The sequence below is a fragment of the Rhinopithecus bieti genome, unplaced genomic scaffold (assembly GCF_001698545.2).
Source record: "Rhinopithecus bieti isolate Rb0 unplaced genomic scaffold, ASM169854v2 scaffold_84002, whole genome shotgun sequence".
Classification (NCBI taxonomy): Eukaryota; Metazoa; Chordata; class Mammalia; order Primates; family Cercopithecidae; genus Rhinopithecus; species Rhinopithecus bieti.
In genome coordinates, this window is record NW_016841755.1 from 1,270,426 (window position 1) to 1,295,817 (window position 25,392).

Below are 25,392 nucleotides of genomic sequence, written 5' to 3' on the forward strand. Positions count from 1 at the left end.
ATGTTTCCGAGTGTGGCCTTCATAGGGAAGCCCAGCAGCCTCTGCAGAGAAGTGCAAGCCGCAGCACTCAATGGAAACTACCTGTATGGCCAGCTTTCCTTTTACTGAGGCTAAACTTTCATAAGTCTTACTCATGTCTAAGGAGCAGGTTGGTTTAGACTACTACCCAGATCCCTGATCCCACCGTGGCCAGGAATTCCCTCTGCCCCTCCTTTTACCATACTGTCTTCTGCCTAGAGTCTCATTTCCTTAGGACTCCCTCTTTACCAGGTGAGAATCCCTGTAAACCAGCTAAACAGGTCGGTGACTAAGCTAAATGGCTTGTAGGTGAGTCACCCTCCTGAGAGCTACAGTAATGCCTCTTCTCCAGGGAAGGGAAGGCCGGTCAGTGGATGCACCTCTTCCCCTGCAGGCCAGGACTATGCCCCTACGGCCCCATGCATGCCAGGACACACACATGCTGGGCACCAAAAGCCCTTGTCTTCTCTGCCCACCCATGCCCCTGTGAACTCCTTCATTTGGTCAACAAACACCACTGCTCATGGGAGGTGCAGACAGCAAGGAAACCAATTCAGTGCTTGCTCACTTGACGTGTACAGTTGGTGGGACAGAGACTGTGTTTTGCAGACTTTTCATCCTCACTTTAGTACAGTAGGTGCCCAGTGAATGAGAGCTGAACGAGTTAAACGAGCAAAGTCACACAGAACAGTCGCCATGTGAATGCTCATGGCGCGATGCCCAGCTCTGCTGCAGAAGCAGGTCTAGCGGTTCTGGGCCATTGGCTTCTCCTGGGGCTGCCCTCCCCATTGTCACTGGAAGGCTGGAGGACTCTCCATTATGGAGCCCAGGGGAGGTTGAGGACGTCCCTGCACTCCCTGCCCTGTAAGCATCCACCCCCTCATTTACACAAGGAGGGAGGGGGTTTAGTTCCTTGAGGGGTTGGTGCCAGATTGTTGAAAACCACTGGGTTTCTTACTGCTGCTCAGTGGTTGAATTCGATATAAAATACATGTTCCTGTTCATTGCCATTTATGTGTTAGTTATCATTAACAGCCATTATAATTTTTTCCCAGTGGCAATTACATTGATATTACTATATCTAAATCAAAGAGGACATTACAGCAATTACTGTCATAAGTTGATTGGGAACCACCTAATTTTTAAGTGACACTATTTTCTTATCAGCACGATAATTTTGCTTCGCAATAAATAATATACCAGGAGAGCTGTGCAACCACCAAGTGTATTTAGCCTTGTTTGCAAAGAGAATCTGACGCACCATCTTACATATCATTTTTTTAAATAAATGGAAGTATACTTACAGTTTCTTCTTCACGTAAGAAGAATAAAACCAAGACCTGAAATCCTAGGATTTGAACATATTTTAACAGATTTTGAACCCAATAGCTGAACTGCACAGGGATGGGAAGAGAAGGAGCTTTTCACGCTTTCAATCTGTCTTTCAAGGTGATGAAGAGGAGGGGGCGGGAAAGGAGGAATGGCGAGCCAGGGAGAGGCCTGGGTCAGCGACCTCCCTCCCCTTCCCCGGCAGAGCGGCTCTCACATCCAGGGTCCCCAGCTCTGCCCAGGTGGGTGCTGTCTGGATGGGTTACAGAAATTCAGGCAAGGTTACTATTGCTCTTCTTTCCAGACCACCCCAGGTGCCAGGAAGCTGTGCTGGCCGCAGCCTTGGGGCGCAATGGGAGTTCTGCCTGCCTGTCTCCTGCACCTGCCTGCTGGTGCCTCCAATTCCTCTCAGCTGGACCAGAGCCTTCCAGTTCTGAAGGGGCGTTCACTGGGACTCCGCATGGGTGATTTCCCAGTGAAGTCAGTGGTCCCTGAGGGCTGGTTTCCAGGGGGCAAGCTTCTCTCTCCCGGGGGTTTGGAGAACACACTGCCCCACAGTGGGCACTGGGTGGGTGAGGCTGGCCAGCAGGGAGCAGGGGCTTGCTCCGAAGGGCAGCAGGTGGTTGCTGTCCCTCTTCAACCCATGGTTCCCCTCTACCTCGAGCCCTCCAGAGTCTGTGGCCCACTACCCCAATGCCCTCCTTCCCACCTCACCCCCTTCAGCTAGTGGAAGGAGGTAGCTGATCCTGTTCTCCTAGTTCAACATGGTTTCTTCATCTCCATATGTGCAAATTTCAGCTCAAATGCCCCCTGCACCCCTGCACAGAGCTGGCTGCAAACAATCCTTCCTCTGAACGCCCGCTGGGGCACTTCCCAACTTCCGAGTCAGGCAGATCTGGCTTAAGGACTTGGACATTTTCCAGCTGTGTGACATTGAGGAATTTACCTGGCTTCTCCGAACCTCAGTTGGATCAATAACTGAAGAGGAAGATAACTTCTCTGGTCATTGACACTCTGAATTCTTACCGAGTACCTGCTATGTGTAAGGTTTGGAAAGCTTTGTGTCCCACTGGTAAAGCTGCCTGGTCCCTCCCCAGTTGTCCTATTTACTGGCCCTGGAACCTCCCGCATGTCTCTTCAGTGCTTTGTGCCTCAGTTTCCCTATCTGTAAAATGGGGGTGATAATAATGGATCCTACCACAGGGGCTAGTTATGAGGATTAAAGAAGTTATTATATAAAGCTGTTGGATCAGTGCCTGGCACACTACAGAAATGTTAGATTTATTGATTTTAAAAAATGGCACTTCTTCCAGATTCTATATTGATTACAAGTTGGAATGATAGTATTTTGGATATATTGGGGTAAATAAAATACATTCCACCTTTTTAATGTGGTTATGAGAAAATTTTTAATTCCATATGTGGCTCTCATGTGTGGCTCAAGTTACTATCTCTATTGGACAGTGTCAGTCTAGAAGACACTGCTGAGGATTAGATGAAGTAACATGCACCAAGCACTTAGCACAAGGCCTAGAACACAGTAGGTGCTTAATAAATGTTGTGTCTCTCCTCTACCCTGCCATTCCTTCTCCCAAAGCCTCTCGTTATTTGTGCACCTGCGTTGTTCCCTCCCCATTAAAGTGTGAGGTCTGTGCAGGTAGGATTCTGCCTGGCTCCTCCTGCCTCTCCTGCAGACTCAGAACCTACAGGCAGGAGATTTGGACACTTGTAATGGATGGCTGAGGCCACTTTCTTGGAGAGGGTGTTCTCCCAAGCTCCTGGCAGTATTGTCATGTGGCAAGACATTTCCCTATTGTTCATACTGGAATCCAGGACTAGGGGCTCCAGCTCAACCAGGCCTCAGCCCTCCCTTCCCCGTTGCCCAGAGGGGCCCATGTCCCACCTCTTTGTACTCTCCCAGCTTCCAGGGCTCCAGGGGGCTGAAGACATGGGGAGGGGGAGGAAGAGAACAAACAATGTTGTTGGTTACCATCAGATTTTCTCTTCCTTCATTGTATTCGGGCTGCAAGAAGGGCCTGGAAATGTGAACTAAACGTGTGTGATAATGAGATTGTTGGTGCAAAGTCAGCTTGAAAGGACTGGAAGCAATTAAGCTTGCTGACTTACACAGCTAGAATGACAAGATGCCAGAGCCTCCCGGCTCATCCATATCAGAGGGCCCTGTTCCGCTCAGCCTGTGTGTGGAGTGGGCCTGTCAGCCCGAAAGTGAGCATCCCCATTGCCAGGGAGCTGGGCCTGCCCCCTCCTCCTGGCTCCTGCTCCGCCAGGCCCTGGTTCCGTGGACTGCCCCGAGCAGACACCTGTGTCCAAAGACTCTCTGATTCCAGGAAAAGTCATCCCCTAAAGGAAGTGCCTCTGTCCTGAGTCCTGTCTCCTGCAGTTGTAACTGAATAAATACCTTAGGACACCAGCAGGCTGCTCACAGACCTCAGTCAATGCCCTCATAGTGCTCCCAATAATGCTCCTGTTCTTGCAGACCTGGCACTGCATGGGCAGAGGAGTGACACCCTTTAACAACATGGCCTTTGAAGGCTTGGACAAGATGAGCAAGCGGTGCTCCTGGGGCCTGGGGCCTCTGAAATCACACACATGCTGAAATCCAGGAATCTTGACAGGACCCTGCCTAAAACTGCAGAAGGCCTGACTCCTACACCTGCTGTTTCTTTTTGGAGAAAATGAGGATCTTGAGCTCAGCTTCAAGGCTTCCCCAGCTCACGGCCCTGCTCAGGCGCAGCCCTCCACACTCACATTCCTTCCCACCTCCAGGAAAGTGCAGAGCTCAAGGCTCTTCCTGGCTTTCTGTTAATATCACTCTTGCAAAGAGATCCCAGCCTGAGTGGGATCCCAGCGAAGGGAGGCCATTTCCAGGCACCGCCTTGAGGCCTGAATGGTTTGGCTGTGTCCCCACCCAAATCTTATCTTGAATTGTAATAATCCCCATGTGTCAAAGGTGGGACCAGGTGGGGATAATTCCATCATGGGGGTGGTTTCCCCCACACTGTTCTCCCGACTGTGAGTGAGTTATCAGGAGAACTGATGGTTTCATAAGGGGCTCCCCCTTCACTTTGCTCTCATTCTTCTCCTTCCTGCTGCCATGTGAAGAAGGATGTATTTGCTTCTCCTTGTGCCATGACTAAGTTTCCTGAGGCCTTTCTAGCCATGCTGAACTATGAGTCAATTAAACCTCTTTCCTTTGTAAATTACCCAGTCTCAGGGGTGTGAGAACAGACTAATACAATGCCCCTTAGCTGGTCATGGGGTCTCATTCACAGTCTGCTGACTGAAGTTCCTTCTCTCTACCCCAACATTTGGTGATCTTACTAAGCAGCCAGATAGGGTGAGGCTGAGGGAAAGACGTTCGTTCCTGCTCTTTGGCATTGGCTCTGGGTAGCCGGATTCCCAGGACGGTATGCAGTCACCAGCATTTTTCATGCATTTCATGTGGGTGGTCTTTCCTGGTAAGGAGAAAGATATACACACAAGGGGCCATGACTGCCATGAGAGGGCTGTCTCGTCATGACCAGCAACTCTGATGTCACACTTGGTTCCAGCCCTTGGCTCCTGATCAGGGGCTGACGTCCCTCATCCCCGACGGTCCTGCAGGGTGATGCTTGGGGGATGGCCCATCCTGGTTGAGTTTAGGACTGTGTCATAGCCAGTCACACGTTCTTAGGGATCACATCCTCTACAGTGGAAAAGTGAATGAAGTGTTTCAGTGGAACACAACCTGCTTGCTGATGTGTGGCAGTAGCAAGCCTCTCTGTGGATCCCTTTCCTAGTCATGAGCTTTTAAATGACAGAATTTTCCACCGAATATCACAGATTTTCTGCCATTAACAGAATGGGTGGATGACCTTAGAATAAAAAGCTCTAGAAAAAGAATGCTGCATATTACTTTTCTAAAAAAATTGGAAGTGTTTTATATTATGCTGGGAGAGTATAGCAGGGAAAGGCTCACCCAAGGCTTGGGTGAGAGTGGCAGAGTGGTGTGTCCTAGGGCAGCTGCCATTCCTCCTCGGGCCTCAGTTTACTCCCTACAACACAAGGGAGGTAGATGATACCATCTTTAAGGTCCCTCTTGGATTGGAAGGTCTGTGGTTCTGTTGTCACAGTTATAAGTCAGTAGTATCTTTTACCCCTTGGGGACGCATGCAAAAGCAGACACTACAGGGGAAAACATGATTATCACAAACCAAGGAACTGTGGATTCGGCAGGGTGGAAAACTCTTCATCCTCAAAGAAATAGTGTGAGGAACAAAGTTCCCTTTCACTCCCAAAATGACTAAAAACAAGCCATTAGTCATTTCATCAAAGAGGGGTTAGTGGTGATTCCATTGGCCAGCCTTCATTTTGGGAAAGTGATTAACTATAAACTTATCTTTAAACTTTCAACCATTCAGCACCATAGGACTGGAGAAAACAAAAAACAAAAAACAAAAAACTTTCAACCAGGCCAGGCATGGTGGCTCATGCCTGTAATATCTGCACTTTAAGAAGCCGAGGTGGGAGGACTGCTTGAGCCCAGGAGTTTGAGATCAGCCTGGGCAACATAGGGAGGCCCTGTTTTTCCACCAAGAAAAAAGAAATTAGATGGGCATTGTGTTGTGTGCCTGTGGTCCAAGCTACTTAGGAGGCTGAGGCAGGCGGATCCCTTGAGTCCTGGAGGTCAAGGCTGCAGTGAGCTGGGATTATGCCACTGCATTCCTGCCTGGGGGTCAGAGCAAGACCCTGTCACTAAAAAACACAAAAAACTTTCAACCAATCTCCATGTTCTATAATAAATGGACACTCTGCAAGTTAAAATGACTACTGGCATGTAGTACATGAAGGGTTCTTACGGTCAGCATCAAAGACATTTATTTGGTGTCACCTGGCTCAGTTTTAGGCTGGGTAAAAGGTCTCTGCTGGCAGCAGCCAACTGCCACAGCTCATATCCCAGGGGTAAGCTTGCTCCAAGCGACTCATTGTTGGGGGCTGAAGGCAGGCACCCCACCTTGTGCTGGGAAGACAGCTGCACACCCGGCTGCTGACCTGCCCTGTACCACTTCACCCGCGCAGCCCTGGGACTTGGCTGGACCTGCGGAAGAGATGGCAAAAGCCAGGGCCTGCTTTGGTGGCTGGTGTTCAGGGACCTCCCTGGCACCTCAACTCCCACTCCAAGAGTGGCTGGAAGGTAAGGAAGAAGGAATAAGGAATTGTCACATCAGGTGCGTTAGAGAAGCCTCTCTGAGCCCCAGTTCGCTTGTGTCTTCATTTGTGAAATAATAATATCATCTTCTTTGCTGAAGAAAAGTGTGCAGAGTCTAAGCTTGACCAGCACCCCAGGGGTGCCCCACGAAACCCTCATCATGCGTGCCCCTGCTGCAGTGGCCCCTCCACCTTGGCACTTATGTAGCAGGGAGTGGTTGAGCAGGGGGCCTGGGATAAGGAGAAGTTTGGTCCTTGGCCAGCCTTGATTCAATGCCCAGCATGCTCTGTGTGGCCCTCGGTGCGGAGGATCCAGCAGTGATGCCCTTGGTCCCCGCCCTCGGGGGTCTTGCGGGACTCCACCTCAAATGTGCATGGGCACCTCACGGGGACATCACCTCAGCTCCAGAGGGGACAGGTGTGCCGGGCTGGCTCTGTCTTGTCATGGTGGTCCTGGAACTCTCCGATTCCACAGTGCGGTGGGCAGTTTCCCTTCCCAGCATCCATTCTGTCTCTTCCCATTCTGTCTTGTGTCTTAACAGCCCCGGAGGTTTATTGTGGTTCAGGTGGGATTGGCTCTTCCCCAGAGAGACATCTGCTCCTCTTGCCATGGGTATACTCTGCTTAGCCCAGCCTTGTGTTGGGAGGGGTGGTGTGGCAGGGTCTGGATAGAGTAGATGCAGATCCTGTCCCTCAGGCAGCCGTCTGATGAAGCAGTCTGAGATGGCCCGGAGGACGGCATGGCTGAGGGAAAGCCTGGGAAACGGAGCTGGGTCCACGATCGCCTGTGCCGGGATGCTTTCTACCTGTGGACCTTCCCATGCCGTGAGCTCTGTTGTTGCTTCAGCCAGTTTCAGCCAGATTTTCTGATGCTTGCACCCCAACACATCCTGTTAGATTTAAAAATAATCCACTGGGGGCCTGTCACAGGTTAATTTTATTCCACTTAAAAAAATCTAGTCTCTTCCACTTTTGGGTGATAAGGATCATAGGGATAATGAATTACAAAACCTTGCTATTCACCGAGTGGTATCTCCTCTCATTTTTCCTACTCCCAAGTCCAAAAAACCACAAGGGCTGTGACTACTGTCCTGGCATCAGGGTGTGGGGAGCCTGTGCACACCTCCCTGACTGCCGTTTCCAGAGTTCTCCTCTGTGCCTCTCTCATTCCAAGGGGAATGCAGGGAGAGGAGCTCCTATGACTGAGGGCTGGGCATCGGGACAGGCACTCTCTGCTTTATGGGATGGCATCCAGAGGTTAGGGTTATTATTATTCCTCCTGCATAGATGACAAACGAAAATGAAAAATCTGAGATTCCTGTTCATTAAAAATCTTGCCTAAAGTTGTGGCGACAATCTATGGAAGAGCGGGCTTTGAGCTCAGGCCAGTCTGACTTGCAGGTACATGCAGGCAAGACACAAGGTCCGTCACCCAACGGAGTCTCCCCAGACATCACCCTTGTCCACTGGGAATGGGGTCCTCACATGTGATGGGACCAAGTGTGATGGGCAGAATCCTAAAGAGACTCTTCGTGGAAGGATGAAAGTTGGTCTAGTTTATCTTTGATAGTCCTTCTTATCTTTCCAAGGGTTTAGTATTCATTGTTTTGTTCACTCGCTGAATCGTTCAGTTGACATATTCGTAGCCTACTATGCATTGGGTACTTCTTGGGACCCTCTTCAGTTCCAATACAACTTTCTCTGACACATGAGGGTCAGAATAGTCCAGAGACTCCAATTCCAATGCCCAAGTATTAGGCACTACTGAGACTTTTAAAGACGTCCAGCACTCAGGGATTTATTCTGGGGAGTGCTAAGGAAGCACATGGGTTTGCTGCCAACAGAACATTGAAACTCATCTGAAGAACAAAATATGTATTTGTTGCACCATCAGGTGGACACCCTAGACCTGCACTATCCATCTTCTTTGGCCTTCCCAGGTGTGCAGACCGGTTTACCTGGTTTTCCAGGTGAGCAGCCTCAGGCAGTGAGGGCCCATGATTTGCCCGAGGCTGTGGTGTGGGATTGAAAGGACCCAGCACCAGCTCTCCAGGGTCTCATTTGCAACCGGAAAAAACTGGAGTGCCTGTCCTGAAATCCTGCAATAGTATATACTTGTGAGGCACTGGGTGTGGACTTTTGTTCCATTTTAAAATGAAAGTGAAAAGCACACCTTAATTTAATACTTATCAGCAGGCATTACGCTCCAACCCCACAGTAAAGTCCTGGGAATACAGAGATGATAGTGAGGTGAGATGGGTCCTGCCTTCAAGGAGCCCATAGTCTCCAGGGAGACAAGACACCGTGGAAGGCGTTAGAAATGAGATCTGAATGAAGTGCTCTTGGAACCCAGCAGTGAGAAGATGTTTGCCTCCACAGGACTGGGAAAGTGGTGAAAATAAACTCACTAAAGTTAGGCAAGCAACACACTGCCTACACTGTCACCCACCAGTCCCATTATTAAATGATAGCTACAACTTTTTAAGATTTGCTGGTCAAAGCAAAGGTCCCACCTGGCAGCCAGAGACCCCAGGGTTCCTCAGATCTCGCGTATGGTCTACAAAGGCCCCAAGAAGCTGACATGCACAAGAGGTCCAGCCTTCCTGTCCCCGGCCCAACTCAGCCCAGGCTTCCTGTCCCCAGCTCAGCTCAGCCTGGCCTTCCAAAAGCTTTCTACTCCCATTCTCCCCACCCTGGCTCCTACCTTCCTTGCTGCCCCTAATTTTCTGAGGTCATCCCTGGCCGCCTCCAATCCTTCCTCTTTCTGCTCCAGTGTGTGCTGGACTCCGGCGAGGGCCTAACCAGAGCTGCTTATTCTGCTGCTGCCGCTGCTCACAGGCATCTCCCAGACCCTCCTGTTCGGCTCCACGGCCTCTCCTGTGGGTTGTGGCACATGCAGAAAAAGCACATCAAGCCTGGCTACGTGTTCCCAGGAGACTATGTGCTGTGCTGACCACAGTCGGAACCCCAAACGAAGGATGAAGGTCAGGTGCTCAGGGGCACGGTGTGGGGGCCTGCCCGATTTCCACAGAGCAACACGTGAGAGCCCAGAACAGACGCTGGCTCCCTGCCTGGGCATCCGGGGCTATCTGCAAACTCCTAAAACTATATTTTATCTACACCTCAATTGGCTTCCTTTTTGATAACAAGATGTTTTCTTGCATTTGTCCTAGACAGACAGATGTTATTCCAATGACTACAGCGATGCATTACGAAGCATTTGTATACTTTATAATGTTTCCCTTATGAAGGCTACTGCCTCTTACATTACTATAATTTCTATGGGCCAATCTTTAAATAAATGCAACATGTGTTGCCACATCGCTTGTTCCAAGTGACCCGATTCAAAGGTGATATAAATGGGATATTTCCTCTCTTCATCAGGATAGTTGTCTAGTATCTTGCTAATGACGACATAAGCTGAGTGACAGCGGGCCCCCCAAAGGCCTTCTAGGAGTTTTACTGACTACTCCAGCTACAGGAGTGAGGTTTAATTGGTGAGCCCAGACCAGCGGGGAGAACACTGGCATGACAAAGAATGCGACTAGAAAAGCATAAGGGAAACACTGAGGAGTTTAGGTCCTTTTCAGCCCTGCCTTGATCTGAAAGGCGGTGAAGCTGGAGGTGTAGGGCCCACTGTAGGCCACTCCTAATACCTTTCTGGACATACTTCCTGCCCTGTTTAGAACTGTATGAAAACAACTGCCACCAGAGCCCTCCGAATATCAGACATACAATCAGGTGTCACAACTGAGTTTCAGAAGGGGGATTCCTTTAACAAAGCTGAAAATGTGATGATAAAAAGGAACCATTTTCATAGTTATATTAAGCCCTTGTTTTTGCAATTCACACCCAGGTTGCCTTTGGATTGCTCTTAAATGCCTGATGAAGCATCATTTTGCAAGATGGGAATCTCTTCAAAGGCAGTGTAATAATCCAGGACCTTGCCACCAGCAGCATGGGTTGGGGGGGGGGTCGCCCAGAAAATGCTGACCCTGAGGGCCTCTGCACGTCCTGAATCAGGACCATTAAGTGAACAGGTGACTCATACAGACATTAGTGGGGAGGAAACACCCTTCTCTAGTGAAGAACAGCCTTGGTCTGAGAAATATCCATGGACCCAGGCTCTGCTCAACCAGTGATAAGTGATCTTGGGCAAGTCATTTTCTGTGTTTTAATTTTCCTTCTCTAATGGGAATCATTTGTCTCTACCCAATTAACAGTAGAGAAGTGAAGACAGCAAAATTGCAATCAAATATGTCAAATGCACAAATAAGTTCCAAAATGTTACAAAAAGTATATGTACAAGTTGAAAGGACAAATATTCTCCAATACTGACAATGGTGGCATTTTAATTTTCCTGCTGCCGGAGAATGAGCATTCTCTACAGTTGGCTTGACACTGGGGCTCCTTCAACTGGCCCTCATTCCACAAGTAATTCTCCAAGTTACTTTGAGTAAAAACCCTCAAGGAGACAATTCAATTTCCAAATGTAAATTCTAACAACATATAGAGGGAACACGATCGCTTCCAGTCCCCCGGTGAGAAGTGAGGTTTTCTACAAAATGTGATTGCCTTTGACATTGTGGCCATTCCTGTGAAGTGGTTTTTCAATGTTAAAAGAAGCTGTTTCTATTGGGAAGGGATTTGTTCATGTAAAGTTGAAAGTTTACGCTTGTTATGCATGAGTTTGAGGGAAGGAAGACAGAAACGATGTGGAAAGACATGGATGTTCAATGTCATGTGGTTTTGAAGGGCTTCTTTCTGACCCTTAATTATGATCTGTCATTTATACAGAATATAGGGCTCTTGCCACATGTGAGCATGAAATGTGGACCCACTGATGTCTTCCCCACGCATATCCCCTTCACCTTAAAATACTTCCTGCCATCAATGAGTGAATTCATCCCCCAAGGAGCTGAGTCTACAGGATTCAGGATTTGATTTTGGGCGGAACAGCAAATTCAAATTCTAGATATTCTGCTATGAAGGCAAAGATTATGATAGTCAAACACTATCAGCTTTCTATAGGCAAAAACATGTAGGTGAAATCCTTCTAGAGAATGAACGCTCTACACGATTTTCTCTATTTGATTTTATTTGATTTATAAGAACACACTGATAGGAGCCCTTCCTTGTAGCATTAAAACTAAATTATGGATATTCAACCATTAATTCCATTGAGGCTGACTTGTTTGTTTTTAACTTTCAGAAGACTGTGATATTTAGACAACACAGAATCAAATGATCTGGAATCCTAATTGTGCTGGATTAGGGTTGAACACACTTTCATGGTCAGAATCGTGATACTTCTACTAGGTTTATCAACTCCTCCACAAAAAGATTTATAACAAAGGCCAATTGTTGTTCTGCAAACCCCTGGACAGCTGTATCCCAAAGGACCCGGGCAGATGGTAAAGGGGACTGCAGAAAAGTCACCTGGCGGATGGGAGGGAATTGGCCATTGTCCGGGCTCCGTGACCTTGGACAGGGCATCTTTTCTCTCTGGGTCCCAGTTTCTTCATTCATAAAATGGGTAGAACTAGATTATTCTTTAAATCCCAAATTTAACAGTTTAAAAGCAACTGGGGCCGGTTGCAGTGGCTTATGCCACTGCATTTTGTAATCCCAGCACTTTGGATGGCTGAGGCAGGAAAGTCACTTGAGCCCAAGAGTTTGAGACCAATCTGGGCAACAAGGGAGACCTTGTCTCTTAAAAAAAAAAAAAAAAAAAAATTAGTCAGGCATGGTAACGCACACCTGTAGTCTTAACTTTACTGAGGAGGCTGAGGTGGGAGGATCGCCTGGGGCCAGCAGGTCAAGGCTGCAGTGAACCGAGATCATGCTACTATACTTCAGTCTGGGCGACAGAGCAAGACCCTTTCTCAAAAAAACAAAAACAAAAATAGAAATTGAGTCTTCTCATTCACAAGGGCCAGAGACGGGGGCAGGCTCCTTCCAGCTCTAGGTTTCTGCCAGCAACCATGGACCTCCAGGGTTTCAGCATCTACAGCAACCCCTCCTCTAAGGACACCATTCCTTACCCACGTTTCAACACATCCCACCAACCAAAGAAACCACCCATTGGATCATTCTAAGATCCTGTTCAGTTCTTTAGGTGCCAAGCATAAGACACCATAATTTTATGAGGATTTTTCTGAGCTCTAAGCATAAATCCATCTTTCACATTAGATGCTACCACCTGTGTGCAGGCTATTTTAATTATTTTAATTTCATATCATTTCAAAGAAACCATCAGATAGTGCTCCTCAAGGGACATTTTGGCTTGGGGTGGAGGCACATGTTCAAATTTCTGTACTTAGGCCAGGTATGGTGGCTCATGCCTGTAATCCCAGCACTTTGGGAGGCCGAGGTGGGAGGACTGCTTGAGCCCAGGAGTTTGAGACCAGCCTGGGCAACATGGTAAAACCTCATCTCTACTAAAAAATACAAAAAAAAAAAAAAAAAAAAAGAAAAAATTAGCCATGCATGGTGATGCGCACCTGTAGTCCCAGCTATTCAGGAGACTGAGGTGGGAGGATGGCTTGAACCAGGGAGGTTGAGGTTGCAATGAGCCATGATTGCACCACTGCACTCCAGCCTGGGTGATAGCCGAGATCTTGTCTCAAAAACAAACAAACAAACAAACAAGTCTGCCCAGTGCTTCTCAGCATACACGAAAATGTATTGGTTTTCCCCAAACTCTGCTCACCATGATACTTCCCCTACGGCTTGAGGGCACCCCAACATGCTTCCTGAGGACAGTCAAGCCTCCTGGGATGCAGTGAGCTAGCACCGATGGGCAGGTCTATAATGGGCAAGAATAGACTCGAGGACAGTGTGGACTACAAGGCCCCTTTAGTCTTGCCACTGTGTCACACTAGCTACTCAGCTAGGGAAGGAATTAAACAGGATTCAAGCAGACATAATTGAAATATGTACTTTTTTGACTTCCTGTGAATATCAACTACTACGAAGAATCACTTGATCTGACACATATTATTAAAATGTTGTGTTTTGTATAACTGTTTTTTTTTTTTTTTTTTTTTTTTTTTTTTTTTTGCCAATGTTCCATAGTTGGTTCATGGTAACAGCAATAAGGTTCTCATGCCAAGCATTCCTCCTTTTACAAGAGGGATAGCATGATGCTATAAGCCTAGGAAAAATAAAATTCAAAGTTTAAAATAAAAATAAAATAGAGTAAGACCTACTATTTGATAGCACAACAGGGTGACTATAAACAATAATAACTGTACATTTTAAAATAACTGAGTGGAGCTGGATTGTTTGCAACTCAACGGATAAATGCTTGAGGAGGCAGATACCCCATTCTCTATGATGTGCTATTTCACATTGCATGCCTGTTTCAAGACATCTCATGTACCCCATAAATATATACACCTTCTAGATACCCACAAAATTTAAAAATAGAAAAAAATGAAAAAGTTTAAAACGACCACACCAACCCGTACTGATAATCCAGTTTTGTATTTTGACTTTTGAAATATGATCACAAACGTTTAATGCTGGGCCATAACTAGGAAATTAGATACTGAACATCGAACTTCCGACAAAAAAGTCCATGAAGTTTACATAGATAATTCTTGTTTAACTAATATTTAATAAAACGAGAGTAGAAAGTATAGAGAAGAAAATTATGAATTCATCAAATCAGGCCATTTTGCATCCAGACTGCATTCAGAAAACTTTTTAACACCTAGGAGATGGTTATCCAAAGTTGATAGTGCCTGGTCTTTTTTTCATTGTTTTTGCTCTGAAAGCTGTGCATTACTCATCTATTTTACAGAAATCTGAAATACAGTATTTATCCCATATGTCCACATGGTAAAGTAATCAAGAAAAATATTTTCAGTGCTTAGCACCCCCACCCCAATTTAAAGGAAACCCTGACTGTAGTAAATTCATGCTAACTGAGAACTCCGGGGAAGGGGTTAAAACATTACCCAGGTACAAGTCGGGTGGCTATTATAAATGTTACCCAAATAAAAGCCAGAAACAGGAAGCCAAAAACCAGGTCCCTAAGGCAGGCATGTGTCTTAAATGATATCATTTGTCAAGTTTCCAGCATCTTGTGGTGGTGAACACAAAAAGAAGGTCTGTGTTGTACTGAGGACATTACATCCTCATTAGCTGGAATGTTCCACAAGTACATAACGCAGGATTTTCATTTTAATAAGAAGCAGCTACTTGTCACTGCACTTTCATTAGATAAACACAGAATGTAATACTAATGACCATTTACAGAGACTCTATCCTACTCCTGAGGTACTTCATCCAGATGAAATCATATAATGACAATTTATAGAATAGATGATGCAAAACTTCCTTCATTTCTTTGCAAACTATTCCCTGAAATCTTTTTTTTTCTTTAATGAAGTCAGTTAACAGCAGTAGTCATCATCAAAGGAACCCCTAAATGACACTGCTGGTATTTTCTGCCTGCAAAACAGGTTTGAACGAATAGCATTTGGCTCTTTAGAAGTCATAACCAAATGGTAACAGATCACTGGGACTCCTCAGTTTCCCAGAGGCAAGCTCCTTCTACCCTGCCCGGCTGGTGACCTTAAGCCCGACATGCAGAGAAGTCCACACTGAGAAATAATTTACCCATTGGGATTGTTCCACCCCGGCCCCTTCTCTAAAACAAAGACTGACAATTGCCCTGAATTATGGATGTACTTTTTGTGATATGTATTACAGTTCACAAGAAAGGTGTTGAGACCATCGTACCATTTCACCTCCCATTAGAGGCTGGTCTTGAACAATAATCCCAGAAGATGAAACTGATGCTGAACTATGACCCTCAATTTACAAATCATTTTTCAAAAGAATAAAAAAAAAGTTTAAACATATTTTTGGCATTATCTGAATGGGCGGAATCTTTCATGCTTGTTTTCTAAGAATAAGTGAAAACAGCATGCCGTGCACTTTCTTAGTTTGTGGACAGAGAGAACATGAGGTTTTCAGATTATATTTTATTTTAATCCTGGGTGTTTGAATTTTATTTTTACATAGCTGAATTTAGTATATTCCCTCAAAACATAATAAATTTCTATTCTGTAGCTTAAGGGATCCATCAGTTAAAATGTTGGTCTTTCATCTTTATTACCCTCCCATTAAAATGAAAGAAACCGGACTCACTTCAGTTTCGAAGCAGCAATTTAATTGGTAATGCCCTTAGTCCCCAAGTCTTTACAAAGGGAGAAAGTACATTATTGCTTAGATTTCACACATCTATCTGCATAAGAGGCAACTAAGCCTTTTGGACATCGACTATGTTAAATTTAATAATATTCTTTGATTAGATTATTTTATTACAACATTTTTCCATTACCAGTCATTTCCTGTGCACAGTTACATTCATAAAACCTGCTCCCCCCCTCCTTTGTTTGTTTGTGAATGTAAAAGAGAGGCAAAGTCTCTTTCCATGTTGCTGTGGCTGTTAAGTCTGAAAGGGACGGATGAATAACTAAGCACCACACTGGACAGGCTTTCCTAGTCCTCTGCACCAGTAACCCTTTGCTATAATGAGGACACAAAGAGCCTCGCATCAGGCCGCTACCCTTCTTCATAACTCAAAAGCGTCACAGTGGCAATAGCCTCTAGTGCTATTTGTCTTTAGTGCAGTTGTGACACTTCGGCATGATCCATAATTTGGCAGCTATTTACCGCGACATTTCCCTTCAGTGCAGCCATAACATTCAGTGAAGCCATTATTTGGTTCCATTTACCATATAAATTGTATTGTTGTGCATGCATGCTAGCAGCTACATTAGGTACCTGAAAATGAGTAAATCTTGTAAAATACATACTAACAGCTATTCAGCAGTAGGATTTCCTTGCTCCTGAGATGGAAGGAAAGAAAAATTAAATACGGTCCCCAACTTTCCTAGAGCATCTTTAATTGCGTCCATATTTATTGAGCAGGTTAGATACACCGAAACCTAAGACTTTGAAAAATAATCTGGTGGGCTTCACCTTCAATTAGAAGGGCACCGTGGGGTTTCAGTGCAATGGTGACAGCGGCAGCAGTCTTCAGGGCACTAAAGGTTAAGAGGGAAGCCGATGAGCCACAGGCGTGATTCAGAAGAGAGGGTGCAGGTTTTGCTGCTTTTCCTGTGTGGTCAGTGGGTGAATGTGGGACATCAGGTTGTAGTGCTAAGGAGCATCTCATTCCACCAGAACACGTGGAGAGGGAAACAGGAATGCAGAATGAGCGGCTGCTGTTCTGTTCCCAGAATCAGAGGTAACATACAGCTTCTAGTTTGAAAGCCTCTAAGGAAAAGCAAATGTATTCTTCCTTGAGATGACTGAGGTCCCTACAGTGCACAGGGCGATGGGACGTGCCTTACCTCGGGCATTGCAGCACACTGTTATTAAGGCCTTGTGGTGCGCCTAGACAGCGGTTCCCTCCTGGGGCCCGTTTTGTGGCGAACCCTCACTGTGAAAGGAGCGCATACTTTTCTTTCCTGTGCCTATATTAATTTTAAGTCCCCCTAATCTCTGTGGTTTCCCTTTCCAAAACCTACTTTCTGTCTATGTAAGTTTTCAACATTAATTTGCTGCTTCAGAGGGAAGAGAACATTTCCATTTCACATGTGCCTTACCAGGATGATGGTAGATAAAAGCCATTACGTGCTACTTCTTCAAAACACATCTGTGTTCACAGAATAATTTTTCTAATAACAAAATCAAATTTGGGAGGAAATTCCCCCACATGTCCATTTAGATAGTTGGTTAGTGATTTATAGGAAAAAAAGGAGCATTTCCTGAGGATACAGATTCTGAAAATATATGGCTGGCTTTTGCTACACGTCTCACTCATGAACTGCTTATTAGCATAAGACCAAATTCTCCCAAAGCAAAGATTCTTTCGGGAACCACTTTCAAAACTGATTTTAAAATCTGATCAAGCTGAAGACATACTGACTCGATCAGATCTGGCATCAGGAATGAATTTAGTTCCCTGGAACAACAAATCTGGAACGAGACCATCCATGACTAAAGAATTGAATATAAGCGTTTTCCCTCTTAGCCATGGAGGGAAGTTTTATTAGCACTTTTTCCCCCCCAAGGGAAGAGGAGGAGGAGGAGGAGGAGGAGGAGAAGGAGAGACCTATTCATTAACACCTTACTTTTGTTTTAAGAAATATTATATCCATTACCAACTAAAAATAAATTGATTTGAGTAATTCTGAGACATAAAGTGCCCATTTTCTTTCTCCTTTGATTTATGTCATTGTTCTGTTTTTACAGCTTACTGTTGACAGAGTGAGGTAATTCAACTACAATTTTTCCAGTGTTTTTTCCCATGTACATATAATTGACAGCACGGAATATGGACTCCAGGCCAGTAAACCTGCCCTCTGGAGACAGATCTCCAAGGTCCACCTCACAAACCAGGTCTCCACTCACACACATCTCAAGCAAGTGCCCCATGGCTGCTTGATACTTAGAAAGGTAATGGTTCAGGAAGAAGCCCTGCACGCTGGCAGATTTCTTGAGCAGTTTGGCTGGCAATGTTCCTGCTTTCACAGGCGAAAGGCCAGTAGGAGTTTGGTAGCCAGAGATGAACCCTATTACTATCAAGCGCCCTTTGGTAGCCAGGGCGTCTACAGCCAAGTCAAACATGGCTCCCCCAACAGATTCATAGACCACATCGACACCTTCAGGGTACTCCTGCTTAAGGACAGTACCTACGGGTTCAGTTTTATAGTTGATAGGACGATCACAGCCAAGAGATTTCAGAAAAGCAGACTTTTCATCAGAAGAGCAGGTTCCAATTACATGGCACTTTGCCTTCTTTGAAAGCTGCACGGCAAACTGGCCCGTTCCCCCAGCTGCTGCTGTCACCAAAACTTTTTTCCCTTCCGATAGTTCTCCGAGCTCTTTCAGGCTGATGTATGCGGTGGTGCCACTTACCAGCAGGGTAAGATACTCGGGTTTCACTGAGGGCACTGGAGTTGCAATGTTGGCAGGCACAACTGTGTACTCAGCAAAAGAACCAGGTGCCATGTAAGCCACAGCTTGGCCAACTGTGTATCTGGCACTAGCAGAGAGGCCTAGGGCCACCACCTCCCCAATGCCTTCGAAACCTATGTCAAAGGGAGGCTTAACTGAGGAGTCATAGCGGCCTGCTGAATAGTTGATGTCAGATGCGTTAACACCAACAAATCTAAAAGAAAACAAACAAACAAATATATTACGATGGGTTTTTTGTTAGGCATTTAGATTCTGCTTAGAGAAATTCCTCTAGTTCTGGCTACTGTGGAGGGGTTGCTAAGCTATACAATCTGATCGAATTTGAGAAAATTAGTCCTGCTGCCCAGATAAAAAAAGAAATTACACAAGTATTAGTTCAACATGCTTTGTACTCAGTTTTTGGCATATTTTATCCTGTCATCAGTTTAGAAATAATTTCATATCATTTTAAATGGCAAGTTGTTTGTTTCACATGCCATTTATTTCTGCTTTCTTTCAAAAGTAGAAATAAGCAAAAAAAAAAAAACAACAAAAAAAAGAAAGAGTCAGGAAGTTCTCATTACATATAAACTTCACTGGAGCTGTGAGTTGGAAATTAATTGGCCTCTTAACAGAGATGTTAAAAACAACACTGGGATAAAATACATTCAAAGAAGTAGACTTGTATTGATTCTGGCAACAATTTAACACTTAAGATAATAATAGTAATGACAATGATATTATTAAAGATTGATGTAATGTACAAGGTCACTGGTTGCTACATGTTCCTGCAGGGGTTGTTTGAAGCACTGTTAGAGTGGCTGTCGCAAATTTTCTTTCTGATGTAACTACATCCAGTGTGAAAATATGCATTTTGATTAATTGAACAAAATTGGGTAGAGCGATTTTATGAAACATTCAACATTTCACAGTCCTTTTCAGATGAAAAGGAAAGCAAATCATCACTATATTTTTCCTCAGCAAGAAGCAGAGACATAACTTGATTAATACCAGATGATAATTTTCATTTTGGTATCCAGAGTCAATTTAATTGCGAGGCCAGTATTTTTCCCAGCTTTTTTCATCTCAGTATACCTCATAACAAAAATATCCTGATACATAGGAGGAAAAAAGCCATCTACTAAGAATGTCAGTAGGTGGCTTAGACACATAACGGAAGACCCTAAGAATGTCATTTCCACCTGTAATAGAATGGAAAGGTAATAGTAACTAGTGGCAGGAGGAAAGCTGTTAAGTAGGTCATTTTAAAGGAATTCACTTTTAACTTAATAAATCAAAACTGTCCTGTATGCAATACACTTTCACTGTGATATAGATAATACTCTGCGCTTATAAATGCTCACTTATGATCATCCCCGTGTATCTACAGGACAGAAAAGTCTCTGTACATTGCAGAAATAAGAACACAGGGAGCAACTGCTTTCTGTGATGTCAAGCTGCATTCAGACGCTAGCACACCACACAGCCTCAATAACACCCTACACAATTCCATACCCATAGAAGATACACAATCACGAGAAGAGGGGAAGATGAGTTTTGCTGGTTTCTCATTTGGCATTTAATATCAAGATGCCTATGTTCTAATTTTTTTTTTCCTACATTCTATTTTAGAGAAGGGAAAAGAACCTACCATCTTTCCTTTAAATTTACATAATTTTCAAGGCCTGGCGTTTTAAAAAGGACCCACTTCCCGGGAGCTTGCTTGTGGACTTCACAGCAGCAGCTCAGGGCAGAGCCAGCTGGAACCGTCTCCGTGCCTCTGCCTTAGGCTGTAAAGCAAACTCCAGGAAAGGTGCCCATGGGGGTGGAAGTGACGGCAGGGTTTGCTCTGGAGGTGGGGGGACAGGAGCCGACCCACTGCCAGTTGTATTCTGTGCCATCCTTTGCCCATGATTAACCCATCCCACGCCCTTCATCCCTCCCGGCTTGTCCCCCTGGTGTCTCCGCAGTCCCAAAGGCAGTGGCCGCTCCTCTGCAGGGAGACCTCGCCTTGGGCTCGGAGGGACGCCCGGGCGGCCAGCTCCTCTGCGACAGCAGCCCTCAGAGTCCTCCCCACCTCGGAATGGGCACGCCCTGGGGGCTCTACAGGAGGAAAACGCAACTCCCCCTCTCCCCGCCCCAGGCTGTGGTTTGCCACTTCCTGGGAAGAGGTGGAGAGATGCAGCAGGACGCGCACCGGAGCAGCCTGGGGAGCGCGCACAGGCGCTGGACCCGGTTAGCAGAGGCCAAGTTTGGGAGGGGGGAGTGGGGCTCTGCTGGGAGCTGGGGTGGCTGCAGCCAGCCAGCGGCTGCTTAAGTTTGCCAGGGGGCTTTGCTTGAAAAACCACACCAAACATCGTAGTTATTCGCAAGGGCAAGCGCTGGAGAGGTGGCAGCAGACGAGCGGGGCCCGTGTGCCCGTCCAGGCTCCGTCCGTCCAACTCCCTCTCCCTCAGAAGTGCCTGCCGCCGCAGTCCTCAGCTCCAGCCGTGCAGTCCTGCGGCCTCCCCTCCGCCACCACGGAGAGGGGGATCATTGACCCCAACTCCAGGGCGGGTCGGGACCGCGCAGGCCGGGCGCCGCGGTAGAGTGGAGGCTCCTCAGGCCTGCGACCATGACCTCGGCCTCTCCGGGCCAGGCGGCGGCCCCGGCAGGCGCGCCCAGTCCGTGCCCTTCGTCCCAGCGCTGGCCGCGCAGCTCCGCCCGGGTGGACAAGTTCTCTCCGAGTCCCGCACATGAGGCGCGCCGGAGCGCAGTGGCCGCCAGACAGGGCCCGCCGGCGGCTTGACCATGACCTTGGCCTCGCAGGCACCCCCATTTCTCACTCTCGCTCTCCTGCCCTGCCGTCTTCTAAATTGTCTGCGTCGTGGGTGAAGGAGGCTTAGGCTGGCTGACGGCAAGCGCCCGCGGTGGCTCGGTTGGCTCCTCGCACGGCGCTGTCTCCCTGGTCTCCCTGCCCCCGGTTCGCTGACCCCACCTCCACCGGTATCCCCTTTTTGACACGGCTTCACCCCCGCAGCTGTTGGGGACCCTCCACAGTCCGGGACCCGCCTGAGTCCTTACCTCTGCGTGAGCGTCCGCAGCTTGCGCCTTCTGCTCCACCAGAAACAAGTTCAAGCGCAGCCGGCGCAAAGCGAACGGGGGGCTTGGGATGCTGAGCAGGGGCGGAAGGGCCAGGGAGCCACAGAAAGCCAAGAAAGACACGCTGGGAAGGATGCGAGCATTTGGAGACCCTCCCTGTAACCCCCTTTAATTAAAAATATGTGCATGCAATGAGTGCAGGATTCCAGTAATCCGACGGGAGGACCCACTTGAGACTAAAATCCAGGAACCCCAGGAAAAAATAGGACCGGCGCAGGCATTCTCCAAATCTATACCTTCTAGAGTCACCAGCTTATATGTACTAAAAAGTGCTAAACTCCCTCGTCTTGTTTACTGAGAAACAGAGCGATCCTGCGGCGGGGAGGGGAACGCTTTCCTCTGAACAAAAACCAAAGGCGAGGATTCAAGTCCAGAGTAAAAGCCTTCAATACTGGGAGACAAAACAAAGTCGCCCAAAGCAGACCTGCCTTAAGAAAAAAAAAGAAAAGAAAAGAAAAGGAAAAGAAAGGAAAAAAGAGAAAGAAACGAAGAAGGAAAAGAAAGACAAGAAAAAAGTGTGTGTGTGTGTGGGGGGAATCTCGGCCTGAAGAGTCAGCAGAAAATACTGTTCCCCTCCCGTAAGCAACAAACCGTTCATCAAAAACGCCTTCCCCATCCCCCACCTTCCCTTAGCCATTCCTACAAACTCTTTGCTCCATTATCTTACACTTCAGCAGAAAATCGTTAGAAATATTTGGAAACGAAATAATCTGTCACCTTCTTACGGAAAAGCTAAAATAGTGCATAAACTGACTTAACCTGGGGTGTCTTTTTCTTTTCTGAAGACTGAGCGTAGAGGGGGAGATGGGAAGTTGTTCTCGGATACATAAAACAGTAAGGTAAGGACTGGATAAAGGACCATCAATTATACATTCTATAGGGATTTTATACACCCCTTCTTACATCTTTTCTAAATAGTAAACTTTATTATCCTAAATCAATGTCTATCTTACAAGCACATCCCTCCCTGTGAATGAAGAATTTGTATTTTCTGCTAAGATGCAATGAAATGTGCAAATGGCTCACTGAAATAAAAAAAAAAAAAGAGTACAATTAAAACCTCCAAACATCTTTCCAAACAAGTGAATTTAAGCTTACTCAATTCATTCTAGAGCGGATTTTATGATGATAAAAATGAGAAGCACTTGCATAAAATTTTAAAGCAATTAACATTGCTTAGGGGAGATTTGGTCTAGGATTAAAATGAACTAACATGCAGTGAATTATTAAGCCTCTATTCTTAAAAAACTCGGTAAAATGTTACATCCACTGACACTGTTTGCAAGAATACAGGATCTTCCTACAACGTGGTGGTGGGAGCAGATTTTCCAACAGAGTAGGGAAAGGGGGAGAAAAGATTCCGTCCCCTCCCAACTCAAAAGAAAACTGGCCCCATTCTTTTCCGTTAAGGATTCAAGGAAGAAACTAGAGGTCAGGTTGTTCATATGGAGATACTATTTATATTAAAGGGATTCTTGGCATGTGTGCAGGGAAAAAAAGAGGCATGGATTGTAAAGTTGAGCACACTGAGGAGCTCCAAACATGGGAGTCTGCACTCCCGCGCTCTGACCACAGAATTCAGGGATCCACCTGTCTCCCGCCCCGGGACCAACCCTGGTGATCCAGCGCAGGCAGTGCCTAGGCACCCTGGCTCTGCCTCTCTCTCCAGGGAAGAACTTGCCCTTTGGGGAAGGGGAAAGGGAGGGGTCCTAGGGCAGAAGTAAGCTTGAAGGAAGGGGAATCACAGGAGGAAAAAACCCCACAGAGCTGATTAACACCCGCAGGTAGAGAGGCCCAGGAGACCCAGCGCAGCCGGCAGGAGCCCTCTCCACTTCTCCATCGAAGGCGGGTGGTCCCACCAGGCTGTGGCTTATAGTTCTCTAACGTCCCACCTTCCCCCTGCCCCTCCTCGCTCAGTCGCCTCCTCCCCATATCACACTATTTCCAAAAGGAATTTTATTCACAAACTTGTGTGTGTGTTTATACTAGTATTTGCAGTCAAGAATATACTTTATCAGAGGGAGAAAAAGGGAAAAACCCTGTGTGGAACTTCTTGCCCGTCAAAGTTTGTTGGGAAATCTTTTCAGTCTGGTGTCATTTCAACTTCTAGGAAATCACTCGTGCGTTTTGTGTGCTCCCCGTGAAAACACACTCAAGCCCTTCTTTTTAGCTGGGCTGTGTGCACGCTCTCAACAGCACTGGCATTTCATCCCATAATGAATCAATCCTCTGCTGTGTCCACAGCCAATGCAAACATTTTCAAGGATCCCTACACACTCCCCTTTAAGCCATTCCAGACCAGTCCCCCACCCCCGCCTCCACACAATCCCACCCATGGTTCAAATCATTCTTCGCAAAAGGTTTCCAAAAGTTTTATACCCTATCAGCATTCTTCCATACTACAGTCTTGTTAGGAAGGCTAATAGGAATCTCGAAAATGGACAGATTAAATGCTACACCAAGCTACTTAGGAAGGGTACATTTTGTCCTTCAGTCCGTGCATGGGACTTTGCGGTACTTTCTAGCACAGAATTTACAACAAAGTTACAGTCAGAACTTACTCCTCCCCTTCGATATTATTATTAAACTTGAAACATGCAGCACTGTAACCATTTCGATGGGACTTTGCAGGCCTCTGCAGAGGGCAGAGAGGAGCGCCTTGCCAGCCAAGTCGGGCAGCCAGGGACCCACGGAGCAGAGACCCAAGCGGTCATGGCTCCGATACAGAGTGAGGTCCGTTTCCTCCCTGTTGCTTCGCCAGTTACTAAAGATGAGTGAGGCGGAAACACACTACGGTGGGGAGCGTGGGGGGGTGAAGAGCCAGAAGGTCTTGCAACAACCCGGTGTCACCTGAATGTCTGCAAAACGTGCCAGCAAAGGCAGCCATGCCCCCACCCCGACCCTGGCCCAGCTGCCCAGGACACCCGCCACGCGGGGGTCGTTACACTCAGGGGACAGACAACAGTCACGCTGCATTGACAACACTCAGACAACACCGGCGAGGTGCACACCCACACACCCAACAACAGGCTCCGCCACTGCGAGGCAGCTGCCAACCTGGAGGGAACAGGGAAAGCCAGCCGGGTCCCAGCCTCCTTCCTCCAAAGCACGTTTACCTAAACGTCTCAGTTTGCGTCCAGGCTGCTCCCGCTCCACCCTAAAGATTATGTCAACGCAGGAACTGTGGGTGCGCGCAGGCGGGCCGGCGGGGAGAATCCCCTTCTGGGTCCCGTCGGTTTTATTTCGGGAGCGGGAGGGGGAGGAGGGAGGGCTGGAGGAGGGGAGGGGAATCCCAAATTAAAATAACCCTCAGTTATGAGGACGTTCGGTGGCATCGGATATTCACACCAGTAACAGTCACATCACATTCTCCTTCGCCAGATGGCGGCGGGTTCAACTTCCCGGGATCTCGCAAAGTCAGGCTGTGCGCCCGAGCGCGCGCCGGAGTGTGGGCACGCGGGCGGGCTGGGGACGGCGGGAGCGGCGCTGCGCGAGCCGGGGGCGAGGACGGGGTCGTGGGGCGGGAGGGCGCCGGGCTCACCGGTTCCGGACGAGGAGGTCTCCGTCCCCGGGGAGAGGCACCGGGCAGTCCCGGCTCAGGGTGACGGCCTCGCGGAAGTTGGGGCTCAGCCGGGTCACCACCAGCTTCTGCATGGCTCGGGGAATGGCGGAGCCCTGGAAGTCCAGGAAGTGGCGGGCGTACGACATGTCCAC

General features: G+C 47.1%; 1 protein-coding gene across 2 annotated transcripts; it reads right to left on the reverse strand.

Moving 5' to 3' along the window:
- Positions 1-14,027: 14,027 nt before the first annotated feature.
- On the reverse strand, positions 14,028-25,386 carry PTGR3 (prostaglandin reductase 3). 2 transcript variants are annotated; one of them, XM_017866124.1, is made up of 2 exons: positions 25,220-25,386; positions 14,028-18,751 (listed from the first exon to the last, which is right to left on the reverse strand). In XM_017866124.1, the coding sequence occupies exons 1-2, from the start codon at positions 25,384-25,386 to the stop codon at positions 17,827-17,829; spliced, it is 1,092 nt and encodes a 363-aa protein (XP_017721613.1). In that variant the 3' UTR covers positions 14,028-17,826. The 2 variants fall into 2 exon arrangements, with proteins under 2 accessions (XP_017721613.1, XP_017721614.1); XM_017866125.1 differs by lacking the exon at positions 25,220-25,386 and adding an exon at positions 24,795-25,211.
- Positions 25,387-25,392: the final 6 nt, after the last annotated feature.

Excerpts from the sequence above, each read along its gene's own strand:
- PTGR3 (XM_017866124.1), bottom strand. The coding sequence starts at position 25,386 with ATGTCGTACGCCCGCCACTTCCTGGACTTCCAGGGCTCCGCCATTCCC. Across the intron at positions 18,752-25,219 it reads GACCTCCTCGTCCGGAACCG|ATTTGTTGGTGTTAACGCAT; the intron begins GTGAGCCCGGCG and ends GTTTTCTTTTAG.